Genomic DNA, 26,331 nt, shown 5'->3' on the forward strand with positions numbered 1-26,331 from the left:
TATTATTGTCTTAAAGCAGAAGTAAGCAGTCCGGTCGTTTTGGCTAACTTCTTGTCAGCCGATGGAGTTAGCAGGCAGTGACGTAGGCTCGTCCCTACGTCACCACATTCACGCGAATCCCTTGGCTACACACACAGAGAGGACCGCCCCTTTATGCCGTTCTCTCTCCTCATTGGATAAAGGTTGTAGGATACAAGGAAAGTTTTCTCCTCGGCTTACAGCAGAGCAGAGTGACTGACAGACCCGTGTTTCAGACCAAACACTCTATATAAGTGATTGCTGTCGGAAGATATAACTATTTAAGACTTATATTAACACAAACATTCCGCTTACTTCTGCTTTAACCAAAACACAAATGAACCAAAGTACAAGCTCGAAAAAGTGCTACAGGTTGCTTGGAAACATGTGGAGTAATGTTAGCATGCATTTTGGTATTTCAAAGTGTAAGGTACTTAATGTGGGTTCAAAGTCCCCTCCTCCATCATTTCACTGTAGCTACAACAGAGATGAGAAACTGTGAGTCAGTGTGACATCACCTGCTGACCCCATGAAAAACACACACCAGACAGTGTGTAGGTGTGTCTGGATCAGGTGAAGCTAACGTACCAAAACATAAATGCTCTTCAACAACATCCGTGAGATCTTGAACAGAACCTGAAACTGACTTTCCTGGATTAAACCTAAATCCCTAAAAACATCTGTGGGTAGAAGATGAATGTTCACACCGCAGTCGAAGACACACTGGTGAACTTCCACTTGTGTCCATCATTAGAAATGTAACATAAAAGACTAACTTTAACTCATTGACTTGAACTCTGCGGCCCCTCCTCCCCCTCCTCCTCCTCCTTCGTTTCAAGAGGAGAAACTCAAACAATCTACTGGAGCTGACCTGGTTAAAGTCAATATTTACTGTCACATTAACAAGGGCAAACCTCTCTCTCTCCCCCCTTTCCTCCTCCCACTGCGTTTCTTTTTCCTGCCTTGTTTCTTAACATTTTATCTTTCCTGTCTGCCTTTCTTCCTCTGTCTCTGGGAAATATTGATAAATCAGTATGGGTAAAGATAACTGATGGACAAAAGATTTCCTGACAAACGACATTCACTCACTGTTTAAAATGAGAATGAAAGAAAGACAATGCTTTCCTTAAGACACTCAAAAAGTCATGCTGACCTTGCTAGTTGTAGGAATTTAAATGCTCAAGGTCCACTTACTAGGTTTTTTTGTGATGGAACCCCCTACTGATAAAAAGTCCTGAACAAAGCTTGTCATTTGACCTTCAATAAATGATTTTATCAAACTGCAAAAAGAGGACACATAACATGATTTCTCGCTCTCTCTTTTTTAAATTTTATTTATGGATTTAAGGATCACCTATTTTATTGCTATTAATCCTGGGGGGAAATGAATGTAGGCCCTATGTGTAGACAAATGTCAACATCAGCAACGGTAAAGAGGTCACACGGTTGCAGCCATCCTTTGGGGACCATCAAAGTCAAAGCTAAATTTCATGGGAAGCAGGAAAGTTGTTGAAATGGGAGTGTGCCTATGTTCCCTCAGCTCTATGTTCCCACAGCCCTATGTTCCCTCCGCCTTAGGTTCCCTCATTTCTAAGCTTTTTTTTTTCTTCCCAAAATTAGGCCCTATGTTCCCACATTTCCTTTATGATCAATTTGAAAAAAACATGAGATGCAAAGAACAGGAAAGTACTGGGAAAGTGAATAAAACTTGGATTAGGTGAAGGCTATTGCTAAACTTTAGATATTTAATGTGGGACCCTCACAGGTATGAAAACATCCCTGATAACAAAGTGAGTCTGTTTCTCTTCAAAGTGCTAATTAAAACCAATTCAGACAAGGACTAAATGTTCAAGTCATTGGAGGTTTTACAGTAAACACCGTATCTGAGTGAAATACAGCTCATCTGGCTCCACTTCTGCTTCTATCACACTAAAATGAGCTCATTGTGTGATAGCAGGCAGACATTAGCATCAGTCTATTCTTAGTCTGGCTTGGCTGCGCAGGAAGAAAACTGCTCAAACTCACTGGTGTCCTTCAGAGAGGACAAGTCTGGTACAAGTGCTTTTCTGTCTGGGTTTAGTCTGGAGAGAAAGCTCCACACACTCGTCATACTGCAGCTGGACGGACACAACCACAACCTGGCAGATGTGAGGCAGTGGGAAACTGCCAGCCTCATCTCCATCAGCATTCACTTCTATGTCCAATGCTGTTTAGGGGTGTCACGATTCTCCAAATCCTCGATTCGATTCGATTTTCGATTTTAGGGTCACGATTCGATTCGATTCTCAATTTTCTTTCTTTTTCTTACAGCACAGAGGTCTATGCCATTTTCAGACTAGTCTAGTCTACGATCATTGGTTTTATTCATCAAATTTTGTACAGTAAATCTTATTTCAAAAGATGGGCTACATATAAGTGATGCAATTTCCATAATGTATCACATTAGGCACTAATGGTCAAATTTAAATAATTTATTTACAATATAAAGGTAACATGCCCCCAATTTTACCAAGAATGCCCCCAAAATCATGATCCAGGGGCCAAAATTGTGCCCAAGGTTTCGAAACAAATATATTTATATCTGTACATTATCATAATTTTATTTTCATTCATTTACCGTCGCGTCATTATTCTCCTGATGGCGGCTTAACCTAATGTAAACAGATTGCGCTGATACACGTGAGTAATGTGAAAGACAGCGGGGCAGTGCTGCAGCTGCAGCAGCTGTGCTGTGATGGACCTGATCAGACTGGCGGTGGTCCACAGTCAATCAGTCCCGGATCCTCCACCGTCACAGATCCCCAGAAAACCTCCGCAAATAATACATCGACAAAAAGTTAAGTGGCAAGTTGCACCTTTTCGTCGGCTTATTATTTGCGTTTTTTTTTTTTTTTTTTTTTTTAAATCTTATAACGTCTCTGCAACATGCGGCTCTCAGTGCATGTCGGTGCTGTGTAGTTAGAGCTGTGTCTCCCTCCTGTTCCCCAGGTAGGAGGGGGACAGTAGCCCACCAGGGCTGGGTGATAAAATGCTATAAATTGTGAAATAACTTTTCCTCGACAGAAATATGAGACGTGGTCAAGTCGATAGGTTTCATTCATCCATGTTTTGGCAGACAATACAAATAGCCAATGATACTGAGAGTTGAGAGCACAAAATGGATGCATCCTGCATACACATATAGTAGTAAATGCTACCCTAGCAGCTGAATTTCTAACTAACATTATATTATCTATTACTGTAAATTCTCAAATAGAATCCCAGGCTTTTATTTGCTTCAACTGCTGAACTGACCCAGCTTATATGAGAGACAGACTATATGGGACAGGCTTTTATTTAATTTAAAATAAATCTCATGCTCAGCAAAGATGGAAAATCCTTTCAAATTTCCCTGTTCTTACTGCTTAAAAGAGTAAGAATAGAAGGAAACAGCTACATCCAGTGTGCACATCATCATCTTCCAAATAAATGCACGTTCGGGCCATAGGCTGTATACAGGCTCCCTCTCTTTCCTTAGGTCAGTCTAAGTTCTCATTTGGGCCAGACCGGCCTGAACATAACGACCGAAAGCGGCAAGTTGAGGTTGAAAAGATAAGCGAATAACTTGGGTGGACCATGGGCTTCCTTTTTTTTTGGCTGCATTCGGACCGAGAATTAGTGCTCTTGAGTCCGGCTGCATTGGGTCCAATAACAACAGCGGGTCACGTTTTAATTTTCAGGCCGGTTGAGAACTCTAGCACAAATTAAGCTGCTTAGAAACTGTTTAAACGGGCTTTGAGAGGTTTTGTATATTCAGTATAGGAGACTCGGCTTTTATTTGAGAATATACAGTATATTATCTGACTTTAAGATCTGCCTGATTAACAGTCTACGCTTGTCCATCATGACTCCCACGCCAACCAGTCGACCAAGTGGGTTAAAGGTGTGCCTGTGTGAAGGGCTTTGGTCTTATATGGTTTTGCCCTCTGTGAATGTGTCAACAGCTCACAGAGACCTTGAAAAAGATAAACATCCGAAGAAATACCAGGAGAGGAAACCTCCTTTATATCTCTCTGCCCGTAAGGACGTTTTTGAACTCTAACAACGATCTAAATTTGGAGAGACTACATAATAAATATCTACATTTGTTTGCCGGCTTCATAATTGACTGATTAACCTGTCTAATCTCTCTTTTTAATTAATTCACCATTGAATTCCATTTCCTCTGCCTCCCTGTGAAGACACTTAAGCGGCCATTCACGACCAACTGTTTCCTCCATGTTTTTTCACCGCGGTCCCTCTGAATGGGCCGAACACTCTCACTGACACAATGGTGTGATAAAGGGCCCATTGAGGGGCACACTGAATGCTAAGTCATTGGGAGGGCTCAGGACCACTGCAGCATCAAAAGGAGGTTGTGACAGAAAGCAAACACAAATACAATGGGACTGAGCTGAATGGATGTTCATGGGTTGCTTTGACTGGAGGACAGAGCAAACATGTCTGAAGCAGATCTCAGAGGACTTGTTTAAAACCTTGTTTCCACATAGATGCTCTAAAGCATCCTGTTTACAGCATCTTTATAAACATGTCTTCTACTGAATCAGAAGGAGATAGTTAAATAAATCAGAAATGTACTAACATCCAGTCAGTGAAGCCACGTTTAAAGACATCAAGGACATACATTTAAAGGATAATTTACGTTTTTTACAACCTGGACCTTATTTCTAGCATAAAATACGATCATTTACTCACCCAGACAACTTTGGTGTCATTTGGAGTTGTTTCGACGAAATTAGCCCCAGTGGAGCGGCGCGTATATCCGTATAATGCGAGAACACGGGGCACCCAAGCGCAGCCTCTATTATAACGCATTATCTGCGGCGAAACTCATTTATTTCACCAATATTTTGTTATAATATGCTGGTGCTATTCCCCTCCGAGCCCGTGGTGGCATGTTATCAACATGCTGCGCCTGTAGGTTGACCTACTGACCCTCCGACCTGGATGATGTCATCTCCGACTGAGCAGCTGGATGAAGTTCAGCTTCCACAGGCTTCCTCTCTGCAACCTGGACGTTCTCAAGTGGAATGATTATTATCAGAATGAGCCGGGCAGCGGTCGGAGATGACATCATCCAGGTCAGAGGTTAGTAGGTCAACCTACAGACCCCGGATGTTGATAACAGATAACCCCGGACTCAGAGGGGAATAGCACTAGTGTATCATAACTAAATAATGGTGAAATGAACGAGTTTTGCGGCGGATAATGTGTTATTTAGAGGCTGCATTGCGTGCCCCATGTTCTCGCATTATACGGATATACGCGCCGCTCCACTGGGGCTAATTTCGTCAAAACGACTCCAAATGACATCAAAGTTGTCTGGGTGAGTAAAATGATCGTATTTTATGCTAGAAATAAGGTCCAGGTTGTAAAAAACGGAAATTATCCTTTAAGAGCCATTTTCATCGTGGATTTTTCTCTGGATTAACTTTTGGTAAAAGAGTTCATCTAGAAAATGTCCCAACATTCTGGACACCTTGAAGAGCGCAAGAAACATCTTAAAAGTTTGTCCGACAATATCGCCAGTAACAATTGATATTACAGTATTATAAAATTACCTCCATTGTTGGTTATTTATTTATCAATAAAATCAGTCAGTAAACAAAAAAAGCCAGAAAATAACAACATATGCCTGACGTTGTTGACTTTTCAAATTAAAAGTCATATCTTCACCTTGTTCTCCAGAATTAATTTACAATGATATAAAACAGCAAATTAAACTTGAGCTGCAGGGAGAACCACTTTATAGTTTTATAAATAACTGATATGATCAGTTGGTGATTTCAGTTATTTGTTTTTGATCAACTAATTGATCACACCACCCCCAAAAATACCTCATCATCTGCATCAAATCTCAAATAAGCACAAAAATGCAACCTAGAGGTCTCTCTTTCATAATGAGATGTGTGTGTGTGTGTGTGTGTGTGTGTGTGTGTGTGTGTGTGTGTGTGTGTGTGTGTGTGTGTGTGTGTGTGTGTGTGTGTGTGCACGTGTGTCTGTGTATGAGTGAAGTGTACGTGCACTGAAGGCGGTCAGGGAGTTCAAAGCAGCAGGAAGCTAAGAAGTGAAGAGGCAGACAATGACCTTTGACCTGTGACAGATCACCAGGTTGGAACAGCCATTATGCATGACAAAGGACACACACACACACACACACACATCAAGCATCAAATTAAAACCAAACCACTGACAGGCAAAAACAAGAGTGGGAGGCGTCGTCTTATAATCACTTCCTCTTCTTTAATATTCTCTCTCTCACACACACACACACACACAGAGGCACACACACACAGCTTTTGACATTTCAATTAAAGATAGAACATGAATGCCCTCCTTTCTGTTTCCGTCTTGCCCAGATGAAGTCCTTTTTGGATGTGCTAAGTCTCTCTCCTCTTGACTCTCATCCTTCCTTCTCCCCTTCCTTTTCCCATCCTCCCCCTTCTTCTCCTCTCTCACTAACCCGCTCACTCGTTCCTACTCTTTTTAATTCTCTCCATTAATCCCCACAAGCTCACCTTTCCCCTTTTCCTTTTTTTCACTTTTCCTGTCAAAGCAATCAATGTCCCACATCCTTGAGTTTTAGACTGCTGACTTGTTTCACCAGAACAAACATTAACGTTACCGGTGTTAGTCGCTAACGAGGAGGACTCTCAGGCATGGAAACAAGAGGCACTTCAATTCGATTCTGATTAAAATGTGGCTCATTTTGTACATAAGTGTAGCCTGGCTCTGTCCAAAGTCCAAAAATATTTGTACCAGCTCCTCTAATGTTCTCTCATTTATAGGCATCTGATGTGTTTAATATGTAGGCCTACATATATGGATGTAAAAGAACATGTTGTGGCTGACTAGTTCCAGCACATTACTCAATGTAAAACAACAATTTCCTTTTTTTTTTTTTTTTTTTTTACATTTCCAACTTAATTCCAATCAGGGAGTTATAAAAGTGCTGGTTGACATGTGTTTGAACTTCCGACGGAGCCATTTCCATTCAATATGCTAAGCAGGTTTGTCACGGTACCAGAATTTCAGTAGTCAATAGCAATACCAGTGAATTTTCACAATTCCCAATACTCATTCAATACCACAGTAAAAAAAAACAACAACAAAAAAAACATGTACTTCCAAATTCACTGAGACCACGCACATGCTCAGACTCACTGCCCATGTCAGTTCCAAAAGGAATCAACACGGCCTGCTGAGGGCAAAGTAGTATATCTGGTACTTACAGTATAGAAAAATAACAGGTATCAACGTATTTTTTGCGTGTTAGCACCGACTTGGTAGCAAAGTATCGGTTCTAATGACAACCCTAATGCTATGCTAAGCTAATGACCTCTTGGCTCCAATATACATGGGTGGTGTTGATCTCACCTAACTCCTAGCAAATAGGTGCATTGGCATATTCTTATTCTTAATGAATGCAATGAAAACAGATTAATGAATGCAAGGCCAAGAAATAAAGAATGTATAGCCGTGTTTCCACTGCAGGAATTCCTGGTAAAAGGAGGGGGTAGGAACTTCTACAGGAACCGTCCTCTCACTCGGCCCTCTCGGTGGCCATGTCTCCACTGCAGACAGGAACCCACCGGGCTCTGATGGCGACGTGCAACAGTTTTGATCGCGTGGCCATTGTGCAGCGTTTTTTCTATTTTAATTTTTACTGCTCTTGTTGTTGTTTTTTTCTGTCAGTATAGACGCTTTCTTAAAAATAAAAAATAAATGCCGTCACGTAATCCCGCGATCGCCTATTTACCACTCTTTTTTTTTTTTTTCAGGCCTACTGCTACTCTCGTCTTTTACTGAGTTATTCTCTCTTTTTTCCGTCCGTTTTTCCGTTTGTAGTAATGTTGGGTTGTAAAAATGCATCTTATTTCGGGGCTCCCTTTTAGCGTCACATGATCCTGCTTTGAGTCTGACCAATCAGCACAGAGTAAATCTCAAGCCCCACCAGAACTTCTTCAAGGCCGATCCGAGTACCTACCCCCAGGCAGGGACTCCGTTCGGCCCCTGTAAAAGTTCCTGTGGGGGAGGTTCCTGCAGTGGAGACACGCACCAACGGGGCTGGCCCCGTAAAATTACCCCGAAGTTCCTGCAGTGGAAATGCGCCTTATGCTGTTTCGTATAGTTCAGAAAATTGAAATGGACTGGGCACTGATACAGTGTAATGGACTGTGTATTATTTTAGATGATGAAAATGAATTAACTTGGATCTGTCTTCAGAAAAACTGAAAATAACTGTGAGGAATCATTTTTCTAAATTGGTCAAAAAACCAAGCTGAAGCTATTAGTGGGGTTTGTTAACCTGCCAACATCAACACATCCTGATATCAGCTGCAACAACACACAGAAGCAGCTAAAGCAAATCAGCCCTGAAATATCGGCCAACTATTTTGAACCACAAGCCCTCGTTCCTTTCCTCCCTGCCTCTATCCATCCAACATCCCTCCTTTATTCTGACATGGTCACTCTCTCCTCTTTCCCTCCTCTCACTCAAAGCTGAATCACTCCTATTAAGGTCAGATTTGTCTCTCTCTCTCACTCTCTCTTTCTCTCTCTCTGCACCTCTCCCTCTCTCATTTTCCTGCCCAGTACACATAATGAATGACAGAAAAATGTGCACTGTGTGTCAGCGTTTGTGTGTTTGTGTGAGGACAAAGTGTCAGAGGCAACGTTTAACCCCATGAACAAGAGGGACGGAAGGGAAAACAGGAAGATGGAGGCTGATGGTGACTGAAAGTGAAATAAGAGTCATGGCAGAGGAAGGAGGAGTGGATAGAGGAATGAATGAGTGCGACTGTTGACCCCCAGAATGACAGCCAAGGGAATGAAGAGACCTAAATCAAGAAATAGAAAGAGGGCCACTATAAGGAGCTGTGATTAAAACCTGTGGTTGACTGAGTCACTGTGGGAAATGTCACAACAGAGAGGGAAAGACACAAAAATACATCACTTTTCTTGAGGCTTGATGATGATAGCATATAAATCCTCTGGGAGCCTGACAATGCAGCACATTCACGTTGTATGACAGAATAGTTGCATCATCAGAACAGACATGTCCTCTGATTTTCAGCCTCCTTTCATATTTAAAGCCCCTACAAATAACTTTTAACTGGATATGCAAAAGTATCTCTTTTCTGCTAATGTCTCTATTTGACCTACAACAGCAAATGAGGCCAAAACTATTTCTAAATAATGTAACTGGGAGGCGGTGCTCAGGTCAGTCCATGGATGAAATGATTTACGGCACTCAGACTCAGGCTCAAGACTAACACCAGTGTTTCCTCTAGGATTTTTTAAGGAGTGGCAGCACAGCGTGGCATTTTGTCTTCACTAATCTTCTTAATGTGTAGGCTAACTACTGGAACTTCCTATTAAAGGTTCAAAACTCTGAACCATCTTACTGTAACAAAAAATAGCTTTCACACTGCACAAGTCTGGACCATGGTTTGGTTTGGTCCGGACCAAGACCAGGGGGAGCTTTCACACCAATATGGTTAGGCTCAAACGGAAAAGTCTTAAAATCCGGACCAAACAAAGTAGGTGTGAAAGCCCCCGAAGACCAAATTTCAACATTTAGCAACAATATGAGCAATTGCTCTGTTTCTGTTAGCAGCTAACTGTTTGCTAAAACATTAGCTATCACAACTTGATCAAGTGAATGCAGATGGTTATATTCATTTTTGGAAATAATATTGCTGATGAGGATGACAATACAACAAACAAAGATACTGTAGCTACTATCCTTCACATTTTTAACAACTGTTTTCATAATCAGTGAATATGCTGGTTATCTGTTTGATTTATTGGAAATGAAAACATCTGTAAAAGGATGTCAACTGTCAAAAAAAGACACCAACAGGAAATTCTAGGTCTCTCTCTCTGACTTATCTCTTGCCAGTAGGCTATGAACGGTAAAATATTGACTAACTGCCAACATCAGTAGCTTTATAGTTGAACTTCAATGTGTGTATTATAGAACTAGCTACACATGTAATGAGTCATAGCTACTAGCGTTTTCTACTTCAAAAGATTTTAGCAATAAAAGTTTCCTTTGTTTTGGTCCTTGAGATTGAAGGACAGTGATGAGAAATGTGACTGATACGACTTCACACAGCTGCAGACGGGGTGGACTTGAAACATGATTTAATTCTATTACACTGTTTTGACTTAACAGATGGAGACTGACAATTTAGGAAGGAGAGAGAGTGATAGAGAAAAATGAGAGAATGCGGTTTGATGCATCATATCTATCTATAAATCCCCCTTTTTCTGATTCTTCCCATCGTTACTGTGTCCAACAAGACAGAAGAGTCTTTGTAGCTGTGGAGAGTCAGAGAGGAAGGAGTAGATTGTGTGATTATGATGCAGGGGTGTGAGGACAAAAACTGAGCAACAGACATTACAGCCAATAAGGTATCTTGGAAAATCTCTGAAAAACATGAAATGTTCACAGTGAGCTGGCAACACACACACACGCACGCACACACGCACACACACTTTGGCTGTAGATTGTGGTTCCCATGCCCATCATTTGTTAAAAACCACATTGGCAGCGGAGGACACTGATTGTAATCAGGAAATGATAGACACACAGAGGAGATCTCTGACAACTTCTGCTAACTTACTGAGAGCATACAACAAAACTCTGTCATGTTGTAACCCACAAGTCAGTGTGCTTGTGGAACATTTTGTGCAGAAAGCTTAAATTTAACTACATCCCACATCCCATTACAGTTTCTTGTCCTATTCTGTTGTGTCTCTGTTATAATGTCTGTTTGTTAATGAAACCACTAGGGTTGTACGGTATACCGGTACTAGATTGGTACCGGGGTACTGAGGCATTTAAAACGGTACCATACTGCGCTTAGATGGGACCGGTACTTTCATTTTGCGCCGCCGGCAGCGGTGACGTCGCCGCGTGAAGTCGCCGCATTGTAATTTGAGCCGCAGCGAGTCACAAACGAAGCAAGGTGCCTTTTTTTCTTACCGTTACAGCGCGACCTGACCATGTGCCTGTGTTTGTGTGTGTATCTGTGTGTGTGCGCCAGCGCGCGCGTGAGAGAGACGGGCCGCCACAGACTCGTTAATTAATGCAAACACTGCTGGTGGATACGTTTCGTTTCTACCGCGCACCACCACTGGCATGCATGGTCTCTCTCTCTCTCTCTCTCTCTCTCTCTCTCTCTCTCTCTCTCTCTCTGTGTGAGTGAGTGAACACAGCGAAGCAGCGCTACGCAGAGAGGAGGGGGGGGGGGGGGGGGGGGGGCAGAATCAATTTGGTCTGGGGAAACAATAGGTGTGTGTTTCAGTAACATGAACGTTTGTGTTTCATTCTATAAACTACTGATAACAATTTCTCCCAAATATTACAACTGGTCAAAATAACAAAAAAGATGCAGTGTTTTCAGACCTCAAATAATGCAATAATAATAATAAAGCCAATAATGACATTTTTTGTGTTCTCTTTTTATTTGGAAAAGTACCGAAGTATCGAAAAACATGTTGGTACCGATACCGGTACCAAAATGTTGGTATCGTGACAACACTAGAAACCACTGCTGTAGCCTATGCCCCATTCATTCAATTTTTTAAATTGAATTTAAATTGGATTGTAATTATAAGCTTGGATCTGTTGATACCAGAAGTTTATTTGAGCAATTTGCTACTAATGTGAAATATGTAAAGGGATAGTTCAACATTTTGGCAAATTGGCCCATTGCCGCAATCCCTATAGTCATAACAGTAGGTTAATTACCTTTATTTGTCGGTGCAAGCTATTTTTAGAACGGCGGAGCCGCAAGCTGCTCAGAGCTACACTCCGTTTTAACGTTCCGTTATTATCTCATAGCGTGGTGAATGTGCAGGTCACAACTTGTCCACCAGAGCATTTTGCAGTTGTTGGATTGTGTATTTGATGAGTTTGATGAGGGAAACCAAGAAATCCCATTAGCCTCAGTAGTGTAGCTCTGAGCAGCTCGCGGCTCTGCTCTGCCATTCTAAAAATAGCTTGCACCGCCAAATAACGGTAATGAACCTACTGCTATGACTATAGGGATTATGGTAATGGGCCAATTTGCCAAAATGTTGAACTATCCCTTTGAGTTGTACTTATAAGAGCTCAGTGGTGTGTATTCATTGAGCAGCAGTCATGGCCTTTCAGAGGTCTTGCTGGGTCAGGGCATATTGCCACATGTGGACCCATCAGCCATCAAACTAAACTCTTTTGAATATTTGAGTGTAAAACAAGCTGTCAGAAACTTCCCAAATATCTAAAGCTCAGTGCAGCCTCCACCCCACAGCTCAGGGCTTACTGGCACTCTGGAGCTAACTCTGACGCTTGAACCACATCAATGGCAGGAAGCATTCAATCGGGAGCAGTTGGCACCGCGCTCACGCTCGCGCACGGTGAACAATGGAGCTACCTCAACACTGCAAGTGAGTGTGTGTGTGTCTGCGTATTTGTCTCTTTGTTAGTCTTCGTCCTGGAGGGAAATCTGTCAGTGCATGCAGGAAATTAAAGGCACACGGCAGCGAGAGAGCTCGTCATTTCTCTATAGAGGCCGTCACCTCCACCCAAACAATATGGACATGAAATTAATTTTGTTGACAGCGCTCATAGGATTGAACTAGCACATTTAAAGGGTCCCACATTTTACACTTCTTGGTTTATATAAAGTGTTGATCTATCGAGAGGAGTATGTTTGTGGTCCTCAAAACAAAAATATAATTTCAATGTAGTTTTTCATCTCCTCTCTCATGCTGCTCTCTGGAGCTCCAGCAATAAAAGGTCAGACAGCCAATCAGAAGACAGAAAGCTCTGAGCCTCTTCCTTCAAGACAAATTTGATGACACAGAGTTTAATTTTGTGACTCAGGTATGGATGATAAAAAAAACAGGGTACATCACCTGAAGAGCCTGCACGCACGCACACACACACATACATTCCTATCGAAGGTGTATATTGTGCTATAACAACTGAACAGGCTGATGATCATCATCTTCTGCTCCTCCATTTTCCATCCCCCTCCATCCCCCTCTTCTCCTCTCTTCCTGGGAATCTTTCTTTCCTCTTACCTTGGAAATGTTTTATTTATGGCCCCTTCATGTCATCAGTCTACCTTGTATTTTCCATCTTTCCTCTTCTTCATCTCCTCTACTGTACCTCTCCCCAGTTTCTTTTTTTTTTTTTTTTTACCTATGATTACAATCCTTCCACTATCACACACCTGAGGAATGTAACCGCATGCCAACACGCAGATCTATGAAAAGCTCCAATGTTACATCACTCTGAGCTAATAAACAAAACAATGGCAAATTGTGTCGAACCGGGTATGACATCAACCTGGATGATCCTACAGTCCGTCAGGAAGCTGTCACTATTCTTCACCGGCCCTCCCCCTCTACTTTTCCACCTTGGCAGGCAAAACAGTGATAAACATGGAGGGTGGAAGATACAAACTGAGATATAATATATCCATGCAGGGTGGTGGGGGGCTGGAGTCAATCCCAGCTGACGTAGGGTGAGGGCAGTCTCTCACAAAGACAGACAATCACACAGACACACTCATATTCACACCTATGAACAATTTAGAGTCTCCAGTTAATCCAGTGTGTGCATGTGTTTGGACTGTGCGAAGAAGCAGACACAGGGATAACTTGCAAACTTGAGAGTAGGGGTGCTCGGTGGCCGATTGGTTGAGAGTATGCCCCATTTTAGTAATGCCCAACGATCGATCCCTGACTGTGCTGATCTGTCCTGCATGTCTTTTCCCAGTCTCTCTCCCCACTGTCCTGTAAAAGGTAAAAATGACAACAACAAAACAGATGCTATCTATTCTGTACATGCCTCATGAATCCTCTTCTGACAAAACACAGCAGAACAGATCAAAGTCTGTGACTCAGGGCTCCTGACAAACTTTTTTTGCTAGGAGTACAGTGGCCTCTAACAAAAAATTTTAGGAGTGCAAGCAGAAAATTTAGGGGCACACACCGTAAATCGACTTGCAAAGCAAATATTCACATTTCCTTTTCAGTCATGATCCTCACAAACATTGGCCTGCCACCTGTAATGACAGATTTCAGATTCTTTGAGTTGCCCTTTTCACATTTCACCAGTGTCTCCTCTCTGGGTTACTGCTGCAAGGCTTTTGTTGCGTTTGCCCTGAACTGAGACAAGAGAACTGACCTGGCAGATTTTTTACACAAACCGTTCCATCCACTTATAGCCTTGTTTACATGAATAATCTACAGATTTTTACTATGATTACAGTGTTCATAAGAATTATTTCCCGGGTAGAATCAATGCCTTGTTGAGAGAAGGAAAGACGTAGTGGTGTTGTTGGGTTTTCAGATGAGGAGCAGCGGTGATGATGGTGAAGAGGAAGAGGGAAAAAGCATTAGGATGAAGACAGAAGGGGAGGAGAAGATGGAAGTGGTCTATATACTGGGCTGGTGTTATCTGTAGAAGATAGATAGGCTGAATGGCTGCTTCAGTTATAGAAGGTAGAAGAAGGTGAGGGGTTGAACTGATCTTTATCTAAATTAGTTATTTATAACCTGGTGGAACATTCCTTGGAAATGATGAACATCAACACTTGATTAGATCATGGAAACAATGAAAATCAACCTCGTAAGACATAGCTACAGAAAGACAGAGGTTCCATGTATTTCTATTGAGAGGAATAAAGAAAAAAAAATACCGGAAGATGATGGATGGATGGAAAGAAACAAATAATGTCATGATAAACACATAGGCTACATTTTGAAACGCTTACACAAATAAATAGCTAGCTAAACAATAAAAAATAGGCCTAAATTTGTAAATTCGTATAAAGGTATAAAAATTAAATAAAATATTCTAATCTTGATTTATTCAAGTATTTCATATTTACTTCAGCATTTATGTATTTTATACTTACATTAGGCTATTTGTATTAAGCTACTGTCATTTTTTTCATTCATAGAAGAGTTGTGATGTTAACTTAGCCTACCGCAGCATCAAAACTGTAGGTGGGAAATAGCTCATCTGGCAGTGCCTCTGAAGCTCGCAAATTACAGCACAAATATCTAATTTGGTACACCACCAAGTGACAGTTAATTGTGCTCTTTCAGCCTTTGTGCTAAGCTTGGGCTAACTGCTAGCCGTAACGTCATATACAGACTCCCGAGAGGCGTCAGTCTTATCCCAAAGCCAATGTGTGTATTCAAAGTGTAGCCTACTGCCTGGGGTAGCCTATATGACTGAAGACATTAAAATACATGAGTTGTTGTATTGAGGTATGGAGGTGGGAAAGAGAGAGGAGTTTGCGGAGTTGAGGGTAATTTAACAAGACTTCCCCTCTGCGGGTTGAGACAGGTTAACTGACATTCCAATCTTTCCCTCCTCTCTTTTGCTTTCATTCAGACGGAGGTAGGGGGTTGAGGGGTGTGTGCGTGTGTGTGGTGTGGTCTTCAACACATTGTCACTAACACGCACAAGCATGCACGCCGGCACGCGCACACAAACACACTCGTAATCCCTGTCCTTAGCCCACCTACATTCTTTCAAGACTAAACTGCAACCTGGTAACTGGAGACCCTCCACCTCTCTCTCTCTCTCTCTCTCTCTCTCTCTCTCTCTCTCTCTCTCTCTCTCTCTCTCTCTCTCTCTCTCTCTCTCTCTCTCTCTCTGTCCTTTCTCTACTTTACCTCCATGAAAGCATTTCCATGTGGTGTAAATGCAAGGTGAGGAGCTGTGAATTGTGTCCGGTGTCCTGGAAATGCAGTTACACAAGTTAATGTTCACCTACTGCTTCCTGCTGGTTTTGCACATATAGGACTTTGTGATGGACTTTAAATTCTGGACAGTTGCTTGCATTGTTTCCTTTAATAACTGATCAATTGTACCTAACTGTAAAAAGTCAGAAAATGGAAAATAAACAGTGAAAGATATCCCTCAGTTTGCCAGCTAGCCAAGCTGATGTCTTCAGATGTTGTGTTTTGTCCAATCAAGTGTCTAAAGCCCAAAGGTATTCAAGCTGCAAAGATATGGAACAGTGTGCACAAACAATGCATTTCTATAAAGTCGAGGGACTGGCAAGGCACAGGTCAAGACTTGTAGCTCCACCAAAGCCAGTGTCAAACAACACACCAGACTTCAGATTCAAATCCATGGTTAATCATCCAGATCTTCCTTGGTCCAAGACCAACCTCTTCAACAAGTTAAGTAAAAATCAGTTCAGTAGGCGAGACACTGGTAAAAGTAAGCTTGCCAGTTGCCACAATACCAGAATTTGAGTAGTCCATAGAGTGAATGAATTTCCACAGTTCTCGACACTTCAATACCACAATAAAAATCAAAGAACAGAATCCATGTACTTCAGAATTCACTACTTTATTTAAGACTATTGCACATCAAACGTTCTTGTATTTAAGCTCCGATGTGCTTTTACAACTTAATGAACTGCACAGGATTTAAAGTGCAGGCAGCAACATTAAGTTAAGAACATTGTTAAAATGGTAAATATAGCTCAACATAAACAGAACGTCATGTAGTCATTACTTGTATCCTTCAAGTCGTTAAACAAGAGAACTGTTGTTCTCAGTAGCTGCACAGAAACCAGCGCTTCAGCCGCACTTGTAGAAGCCATTTTTTTGGTAGTTAGCAAGTGCAAAAAGGAAATTTATCATCAATAAATAATTTCATTTGTTTCTTGAGTAAAAATAGTCAAATAATCCCAATTTCTTTGCCATTTATGATTCTGAATTATTTAGTTATTTTGGGGTAGATGGATTTGGAAGATATAGGAAGATGTCAGGTTCAGCTCTGATGACTTTGGTGTGTTTTCGTCACGTTTAATGGACTGAATAATTCATAGATCAGTCTAAAATGAAATTAACTATATCTTATGTTGCATTGGCTAAGTCTGATGTATCCTTCATCTATTTGGTGTATTTCTCAGTCAGATTATTGGTCATTAAAACAGCAGAAACATATTTTTAGGTCCCACTTCCAAACCCTCTCTGTAGGTAGCCATAGTTTTCATCCTGCAAACATCTTCTCAGTGCCTCAGTGGCGATGGGAACAAACGCTGCTGGGTTCTCATAGTGTTAATATTGTGCTTTAAAAGATTCTTCATTCATCCTTTTATCACTGCAGAAAGTAAACAGGCTTATAAAAGCTTTTAAAGGCTCCACACAGCGGCTGTCACAGCTCCCTGCTCCTCTATGGAGCCCTTCAACTGAGAGAGACACAGAGGAAGAGGGAGGCAAGGACAGAGTGAAGAGAAGAAGGACGAATGATGGAAACTGAATACCATGACAGAAAACACACTTGTCGAGTGCCCGCACGCGCACACACACACACACACACACACACACACACACACACACACACACACACACACACACACACACAGCAAACAGCAAACGCTTCTCCACTGATGAACAAGGTCGGCACTCAAGCAGGAGAGCCCGGCACAGAAGAGCCACATTCAGAAACATAAAAAGATTGTTCAAGAGCGACATTCAGCAACACAAAAAGGTTAACTTCTCAAGCACAGGGAGACACAGCGAGGCTTCAGTGTGCTGCGCAATGGCCTGAACGCTTCCCTATGTAAAAATGTATACACACAGCATTAACAGACTGAAGTGTCAATGGTTTGATTCTTCAGCGTTGGGAGCCTGATTCGGGACAATACAGCATATAATGGGCTAATTCATTTCACATTCACTACCAGAGCAGAGAAGCTGGTAGCAAAGCAGCTGCCAACACACTGTATATTAGAGAGGGCAAATTTACAGCTAGTGCCTGCAGCTGGAATCCAATCAAGATTCATTTGTAGTTCAGAAAAGCAAATGAGATTAATTATATCTTGAAATCTGCCAGTGTTTACTGCTCAGCTACAAGCTCCAGCACAAGCGGCAGCTCACTGCTCCACAGATTCAGGCGGAGGAATGCACCAAACTGTTGAAACACGCTGATATTTAGGATCTTTAATCATTCAATCATCAAGATTCAACCAAACCTTTGCATGAACCTTGGTCATTTGGAAGACGCAAAGACGATTACGACTTTTCCAAAGTTCCAGAGAACACAACACTACCAGCACTTTGTAGATCTTTTCAGCAACAGCAATTCAACACAAGATCAAACACATGCAACCAGTGACAGGGGGTAGGCAGCAGGCAAGGGCAAGGGCATCATTATAAGTGGTAACAAGCCAAATCGGTTCAGGACCACTGCACCACAGCATCTTCACAGACTGTCAGTGTGTGTGTGTGTGTGTATGTGTGTTTCGGTCTGCTGAGTCCTACCTGTCCGAGGTCCAGCGTGACGTTCACTTCGTTGAACTCGGTGCTGCGGGACAGAGGCGGGCTCTGCCACCATCGCTCCGTCCCGTCGATGGCGTTGGTGATGGGGTGGGCGCGATCGCTTTCGCCGTGGCTGCAGATGTCACAGTACTGGCCCTGAGAAGATGAGGAACACAGATGCTTTTGTTACCTTATTGCGTTTAGTATATTGATATTTGAGACCTTGAGGACGTAGTTCTGGGGTCCAAAGTGCATTTGTTTTCATCAGAATATATTCAAAGTAACATAAAATTGACTTTTTCATATAAGTTTCTGATCCGGTCAACCGCCACACATTTTGCCTGGTCTTTTTATTGTATTTTGAAGATGAGATAATTCATTCAATCTCAGAAAAAGCATCCTTCCACCCAGAGGGAATGGAGGAGCTAATCGGGGCAACACCTGCTGTTGTCTTTCTCCTCTATCACTATATCTAAATCTCACATAATCACATTTTAACACACAGATCTAGTGTGGGGAGTGAATTCCGGCGTCTTCCTTGGAGAAACTTGGACAGGATGTTATTGATTAACCCCCCCTCCCGCCGGCTTTTATGGAATCTGACCCCTATGAGCCTTTAGGTTACGGCCACATAGAGTATACGAAGCATAACTTAAAGGCTAAACTGCTGCACAATCTTCTTCAATCACCGTAAACACCTGTGAAAGGAGGATATTTCTTCCCAAACTGTTTGTCCCTGAAGCTACCTGGCTCAGGTTTCGTGGCATTTCCAGAGAAAGAGTGACTTCATGCAGGTTTAGGTAACGGTGCTGTATTATATTACTGCTTGTAGCTGTAAGTCGTGCCAAACATTCAATCCCTGCGCAACAGTCCCTTCCCTTCCTTGTTTTCACACAGTTTAAAGTCTGCTACAGTGAAGCGTGTGAAGTATGGAGCAGGGGTCAGGCCGCCTGCACGAAATATAATGCACTTTGACTGATATAGGCTTTTTTATCTATTAATTGTACATTTTACAATAAAATAAAACATTTATGATGTTTAAAGTTGTCATAATCAAGTTTAAAGGGCGGTATATCCAAGGATCACAAGCTTTGACAATGGAAACCTAAGTGAAGTCGGTCAGGTGTTGCAGCAGCCCCCTCCAACGTGTTACAAATCACCAATCAATCTGTTGATTTTCACGCTGTAGTAAAATAACTGGCAGTAAATGGTCCGTGCCAGTGTCCCACTTGAACCAGCCTCTCTGCCTCTTTGGTTCCTAAAGCTTCTTCATTCTTAGCTAATCCCAGTTCAGTTTGTCTGAGCGTTTGCCCCCAACACCGTCCGGCCGTGTAAGCGTTAGCACAAGCTAAGCAAGCACGGACCAGCACAAAGGGCTGGGTTAATAGATGTTATCACTGCAGGTCACTGAGGTCAGAGGTCACTGCTCACTCCACCCTACTAGCCACTTGTTCTTAGCTTCATTCAACTGAGATATATGGATACATTTCCTATCGTTGCTATTGAACACCATGTTATTTGGGGGAGCAGATTGAGCTGCTGCATCATGAACAAAGTAAAGAAACTCACATCACAAATTAATTAAATCACCTCAGTGACACTGATGCAGTTGTGTTTTCCTACTTTCCCACTTGGCATTGTTCCTTTTCATATTACTAACTCTCCTTGTATTTGTAATTGACATAACATGTTGTACTGTCCTAATTGCTGTTGTGTTGTTTTTTCAAAAGTTAAAGTGAGCAGGAAACCACCTCCAATCAACAGCTGAGTTCGGTGAAAAAAGGTAAATGCACATATAAAAGCAGATTTTCCGCCAGGACAGTGACAGTGACACCTCTAAAGGACAAGGTAGGTGTTCCGAGTAGTGAGATGTCAGGGACTGTGTGTCCTCTGTGTTTTTCCTGGGCTGTCAAGCTCTCTTTCACAGTTTCTTTCCCTTTTTCACGGTACCTGTTCATACTTCTCAGGTCACTTCCCCTTGAAAGAAAGGACGTCCAACAAAAAAAGGCCACCTGGAAATGAGCACGCAGGGCGCCAATCTTCTCTCTCTTCCTCTGTGTTACACACACACTCATTTAACCATTTTCCATCTCTCTTCTCGTCTCTTTCTTTCCCCTCCACTTCGTCTCCCTCTTAGCGAGGAATCCATGTCCCCGGGGAGAGACAGAGCGCAACTCAGCCAACACCTGCCACTTTGTGGAATTTATCGTTTCTCTCTTGACATAACGTAAAGCTCTTCAGCATTCTCTACTTCCTCCAACTCCTTCTCTCTTTCGGCCTTATCTGTCATTTCCCTCTCCTGCTTCCATCATCCATGATGTCAGTGCTTTATGCTATCTAGCAAAAAAATTAAAGCTGCACACCCCGGGGGCAGATTTGGGGGTGAAAACATGCTTCTTGTTACAGTCTGAATTCCCAGTGATACAAGCTGAGGCTGGTCACACCAAGGACACATGAACCTCTGTAATAACTCCAGAAGAAACAGCTACAATGTGCTCTGATACAATCCAGGGAAAGTTTCTGAATAATTAAGCCCAATGAACAGTTGCTTCAGTGTTATGTGCAGTAAATATATCTGATTTAGTTACATTTTGGGGAGTGGTTTTAATCTTTCTCTGTAGGTGGATACAAGTGACAGGGGTGAGTATTTTCAACTGTGCTAAGTCTTCGCAGTTCAAACACTTGCTTCCTGCTGCAACCTGTGGCCACCACTATGAAAGAGAAGTAGGTTAAAACCAGTGTACAGTGATGCTAGCAGGCCATGTTAGCATGCTAAGGCCCGTAATATATTTGCTGCAATGTGTTGCATGCGCCGGCTGCACATCTCAACGCGAGGTATCATGACCAGGCGTGGCGCCAGGATTTCAGTTTGGATGGGCCACTTAATAGAAATGAATAGCCTACTAACATACATAGAGTTGGAAATGATTCCTTTCTGACTTGTTTGTCTCTATATTTTGCCTTGAAAGCACACACCATTTCTGTTGAGACCAGCTTTGACAGCGGGGTGCGCCGCTCTCTCGCCGGTAAGCTAAATAACGTAAAATGCTGGCCAAACGCCAACTGTAGCTACTGAGGATGCAAAATGGCCTGTTGTCCAGACTTCACACGCGTTAGTAACCTTATAAATCTTATCTTTCTTCTTATATAAAGGGGGACCTCTCTAGTCTTTATTATGAATTTAAATGTAAATTTTAATAATTAAAAATAAAAGTTAAGAAAGTATGTTCAGTTGTTCACCCTGTCATTTAGGCTGGGCCAGTTGTACAAGTGGGTGGGCCCAGGCCCATTAGGCACACCCATAATGACGCGCATGATCGTGACACATGCGCAAGATGCAATATTGGCATGATCGAGTGGCACAGTGGGTTGAGCAGGCGCCCCATGTGTAGAGGCTACAGTCTTCACTGTAGGCGGCCACGGTTTGAATCCCGCATTGGTCATTCCCCCGCTCTCTCTGCCTCCCCATTTCCTGTTTCTCTCAACTGCACTATCTAATAAAGGCTTAAAGCCAAAAAAAAATACTTTTCTTTTTTCACGATTTCTTGGTGATATTTCTGTTCTGTTCTGCCCCAAGTGGATACCGCCAGTATTGTGCGTTTTGACTGCGTAGTGCTGCAGCAAGTATATGCACAGACATGGTGCATTGTGCGCGCGTATGTTCGATGAAGCACCAGGTATATTACGGCCTTAACAAATCCACAATGTTGATGCTAAGTGATGTTTAGCATCTTAGATGAGTGTCCCAGCAGAGTACAGGTGAGGTTGATGCACAGTACTGTCATAAACTCCAGGTAGCAAAGTTCATCCTCTGGGGACCATGACTCAAAATTTAATGGTAATTCATAAAATAGTTCAAATACACTGACGATTCAACAGATAACAACTGCTAGCGAGTGTATGCTGTGTTTACATTTTTTACAGTATTTCTGCAGGGTTTTATACCTTTACAGATAGTGAAATGGGAGTTGAACCAGCAAACAGTTGCTTAGGGGCTCAGACACAACTTTCCTACCAAAGCACCCCCTCACCTAGCCATTTTAACAGGCACACACACACAACCCCACGCACACACAAATTCCAACCTCTAGTCCTCCTCCTCCTGCTGCTTTTAATTAATAAAAACACACTCACGTCTTGGTGTCAAATCAAAACAGGATTAACTACGACAACAGAGAAGTGTGTGTGTGTGTGTGTGTATGTGTGTGTTTTCTGCCTTTGTGTGTATTGTTCCGGTGGCGCAGTAACCCAACAAGTGGGCCAAGCCATAATGGCTCAGCAAAAGTGGGCTAAAGCTCTTAGCCTCAAACACATAATGAAGCATTCTTTGAGCTAATGACCAGATTTCTTGGGTTCATTTTGGAGATTTCCTGAGCTAATTATGCAGCATCGCCACCACTTGAACCAAACTGGCTGAGTGAAAACACTGATGAGGGAATATTTGGCTTAATCCTCATTAGGGGAGACAAAGTGCTTGCAGCATTTGTAAAAGATTCATTTTACAGCAGAGAGACTGGGGAACTGCAGTAACTTAGCCAACAATGTAAATCTTTCTCTTCGTTGAGGAGGAATCAGTGTTTTTCTATTCTAAAATCAGATAATGTAAAAAAAAAAAAAAAAAAAAAAAAAAAAACCCATGATGGCCTGAGAGTATTTGTAAAACCCTTTATCTCTCCAGCCCTCAGCCCCCCCACAGGGCACATGTTGTTAGGTTTTGTTGAGTCTTTGCTATCAAACAACACCTCAGGCTGTCTGCTGTTCATTCTCTCCCTCAGCAGCTTAACACCCCCTGACCTTATTGTCTGATCTCTTTCTGTTTCAGTTGCATGTCAATGCAGAGGTAATACACTGGCTCAGATCGCTCCTCCACCTAAATGACCATCATCATCATCATCATCACCTACAGAGGAAGCATCGCTCAGGTCTGGATGGTCTCGCGGTAACAGAACAGTCTAAACCCAGACTCACTGGAGGATACGGGTCAGTCACCACGAGGAATGTGAGGAACAGGTGGGAGAAAGAAAGAGAGAGAGAAGGCAACAGGCCTGTGTGTTATTACCCAGTGGGATGATTTAATGATTAACACACTAAAGTGCAATAACCCTGTGTATGCTAACCAGTGATACCTGGAGGGTTAATTGTCACACACACACAATAGGCTGCTGCTGCTGCTGCTGCTGCTGCTGCTGTTTCTCTTTTAACAGGTTCCACAAACTCCTCATCATCACATTAAAAACTCATCTGTAAATAAAGTGCGATGATGGATGCAGGAGACCGGTGGTTGGCTTTTAGTCGGGGGTCTGTCCTTATATAAACGTCCTGTGTTAAGTGTTGCCAAGTCCTACAAAGGAAGCAGTGCATGAAATAATGACTTGGCAGGGCGGTGGGAGATTCGTGCACACTGCTGACCCCCTCTGTTGGACTGGCTACTCTGAGTGCAGTCAAGTGTGCAGGCTGGCATCTGCGTGAGGTTCAACATGAGAGCGGTGGAGTTTAACATGCAGAAAGAAATCCTCAAACAAAACACACGATAAAAGAGCTGTGGTGACTCTTAAATATCATACTGATGTAAAAAATATCATAATGAATATTCCCTATAAGCCCCATATACCTCCACAGTGAATTTATAGGAATGTAACATTAGTATAGAAATAGTTTAGGATCATCAGAAGGCTGCAGGAACACTGAAACAAGCTACAATTACAACTGAGCATGCATCATAATATCAACACTGACATACGTTCAACTTTTCAGTAACTTATATGAAATGTAACACAGATTTATTAAATCCACATATGTGTTATTTTACATAATACTACAGGCGATAGGCGCGTTGCAGGTTTATTATGGGGGCACTAGGAAATAATAATGGGAGATAAAACTTCCTATATGAGCAGTAGTGCAGTGTGTGCGTGCGTGTGTGTTTTTATTAAAATTCCATAGTGTGTCAATCAAAACTCCCACGTCTCTGTCGGGCTCACCTGGATGGTCTGGCTCGGGTCTCCGGACACCGGGCCTCCGACCAGCTTGCAGTACAGGTCGCGCAGGCTCCTGCCGGTGTCGTCCTCGCCGCAGGTCGCCGTGGCGGTGATCTTGGTGCCCTCGGCCAGGTTGAAGTAGGGCGGGTGCAGGCTGTACCCGTTCACCCCGTTGGTGGGCAGCTCCTGGCCCGACGCGAAGTGGCAGCAGTGGGTCACCAGCACCAGCAGCACCGGCAGCACCACCGGCCAGAGGAGGACCCGCGACCCGGCGCGCCGAGCCGGGGAGACCGACCCGCTCGCCATCATTTCTTCCACCTGTCCTCCTCGTTCCGCTCGCACTGGAGAAGTCGGACGAATAAGTAAATCTTGGCGTTATCAGACGCGAGTTACTTTCTTCTATAGGAAAGAAGCATTAGGTGTGAAAATAAAGGGAAGTAATAGTAGAAGGAGAGAGGAGGGGGACAAGTTAGAGTTCCCGGAGAGCTGACCGTCGACGCTTTTCCCCTCTCTCTCTCTCTCTCTCTCTCTCTCTCTCTCTCTCTCTCTCTCTCTCGCTCCACCAGGCACCTATTCCACAGAAGTGTGCAGCCGCCCTCCCTCCCCTCTCCCTCTCCCTCTCCCTCCCCCTGTTGGAGGAGGGGACACTCTCTTTCAGAGCTCAGTCTGCAAACTGGTTAAGTTCTTTCATTCTCCTTCAGCGGTCAGCACGTCAACATTAACTGGCTTAATTAAATGGATCTTAAAGGGGGACTCCACGTTTCCCTCCCCCTTCTTTTCTCACTCAGTTCACTCCATCCTTGCAGATCCTAGTTCCAACACCTCTCCTGCTCTCCTCTTAAATCTCTCTGCTCCACTTACTTACCTCCCCATCCCTCCATCTCAAATGTTAAATCTTTCTAAAGTGCCTTGTATTTTCTCTTCCACCATCAAAACAGCAAATGGGACTCAAACCACACACAGAGGGAGTAATGGGCTTCCAGACTGACCTGCAAACACACAACCAAACAAAAACAGTCTGACAGGTGCTAACAACAAACATGCACACACACAGGGGGCCACACACAAGCCCTGGCTGTGAACACACCGGAGAATGATGAACAATGTGTAGTTTCTTTTGGTATAAAAGTAAATTCAGCGTAGACTGAGCTGTAGCTGATGTGTGGGGTTAAATGTCTTTTTAACTTTGAGAAAAGCAGCTCTACAAAGTAACCACAACTCAAGGTCCACTTACTTGCTTTCTGACCTTTTCTGCCAAAGCAACATCATCAGCCTTTGCAGTGTATTCCCCCAAAAATATACCATTAGTTTTAATTGAGAAAACATCATGGGCTTAACTTTTCACACAGCAGGGCTGTTGCTAGGAATTCTGGGCCCCATTAAAGAATACTAAAGTGGGCCCCTACCCCCTAACTTTTCCATTTTTTTTTCTTAGAGTACATACTGTATGTATTATAATTTTTTATTTAGCCTACTTTGTTTTGATGCTAATGTAGCGTTACTATGAGTATTAGTCAGGGTCTTATGCAGAATAAATCAGTCATACAAAGATTAGACTACTGGGGTTTTTTGTGGGCCCCACTGGGCGCTGGGCCCCTAGGATTATCATCACCTTTCTCTCCTATACAACGGCCCTGCCTCACAGTCATCATCAGTGCAGGTTGTTCGCTTAGCCACCTGTTATTGATTCATTACTTCCTCATGTATATGCACACAAATGAAGTCAGTTTGGAGATTCTGCCTTTATGGGCAGTTGTACAAGTGTGAGCCTGTGTGTGTTTGTCAGCTGAAACTCCAGGAGATGGCATGCCTGTCGCTCTTCTTCTGTGGTTCTAATCTGCTCTCCTCTCACTGTCTGGGATTCGTCTCTGACCCTGGGAGCTGTCAGACCGTCCCAAACAGACGTCTGTCCTCCTGCTGCTGCCGTTATACGTCAATCTGCGGCCTCTGTCAGCAACACCCCAGGGGCGGCCCGAGGAACACGGCTGGGAGTGGTGAC

At 42.9% G+C, this 26,331-nt stretch overlaps 1 protein-coding gene across 1 annotated transcript in view; it reads right to left on the bottom strand.

Annotated features, from left to right (window-relative positions):
• lama5 (laminin, alpha 5) overlaps positions 1 to 24,638 on the bottom strand; it is a gene marked incomplete at both ends in the record, with an annotated part of 117,108 nt that extends 92,470 nt beyond the window's left edge. The window contains 2 exons of the mRNA XM_083975716.1: positions 18,358 to 18,510; positions 24,336 to 24,638. Of these exons, the coding sequence (XP_083831842.1) occupies positions 18,358 to 18,510; positions 24,336 to 24,638 (456 nt within the window). The remainder of the gene's footprint in view (positions 1 to 18,357; positions 18,511 to 24,335) is intronic.
• Between the last annotated feature and the right edge of the window lie 1,693 nt (positions 24,639 to 26,331).

This window comes from Trachurus trachurus, assembly GCF_905171665.1.
Source record: "Trachurus trachurus genome assembly, chromosome: 7".
NCBI classification, from domain to species: domain Eukaryota; kingdom Metazoa; phylum Chordata; class Actinopteri; order Carangiformes; family Carangidae; genus Trachurus; species Trachurus trachurus.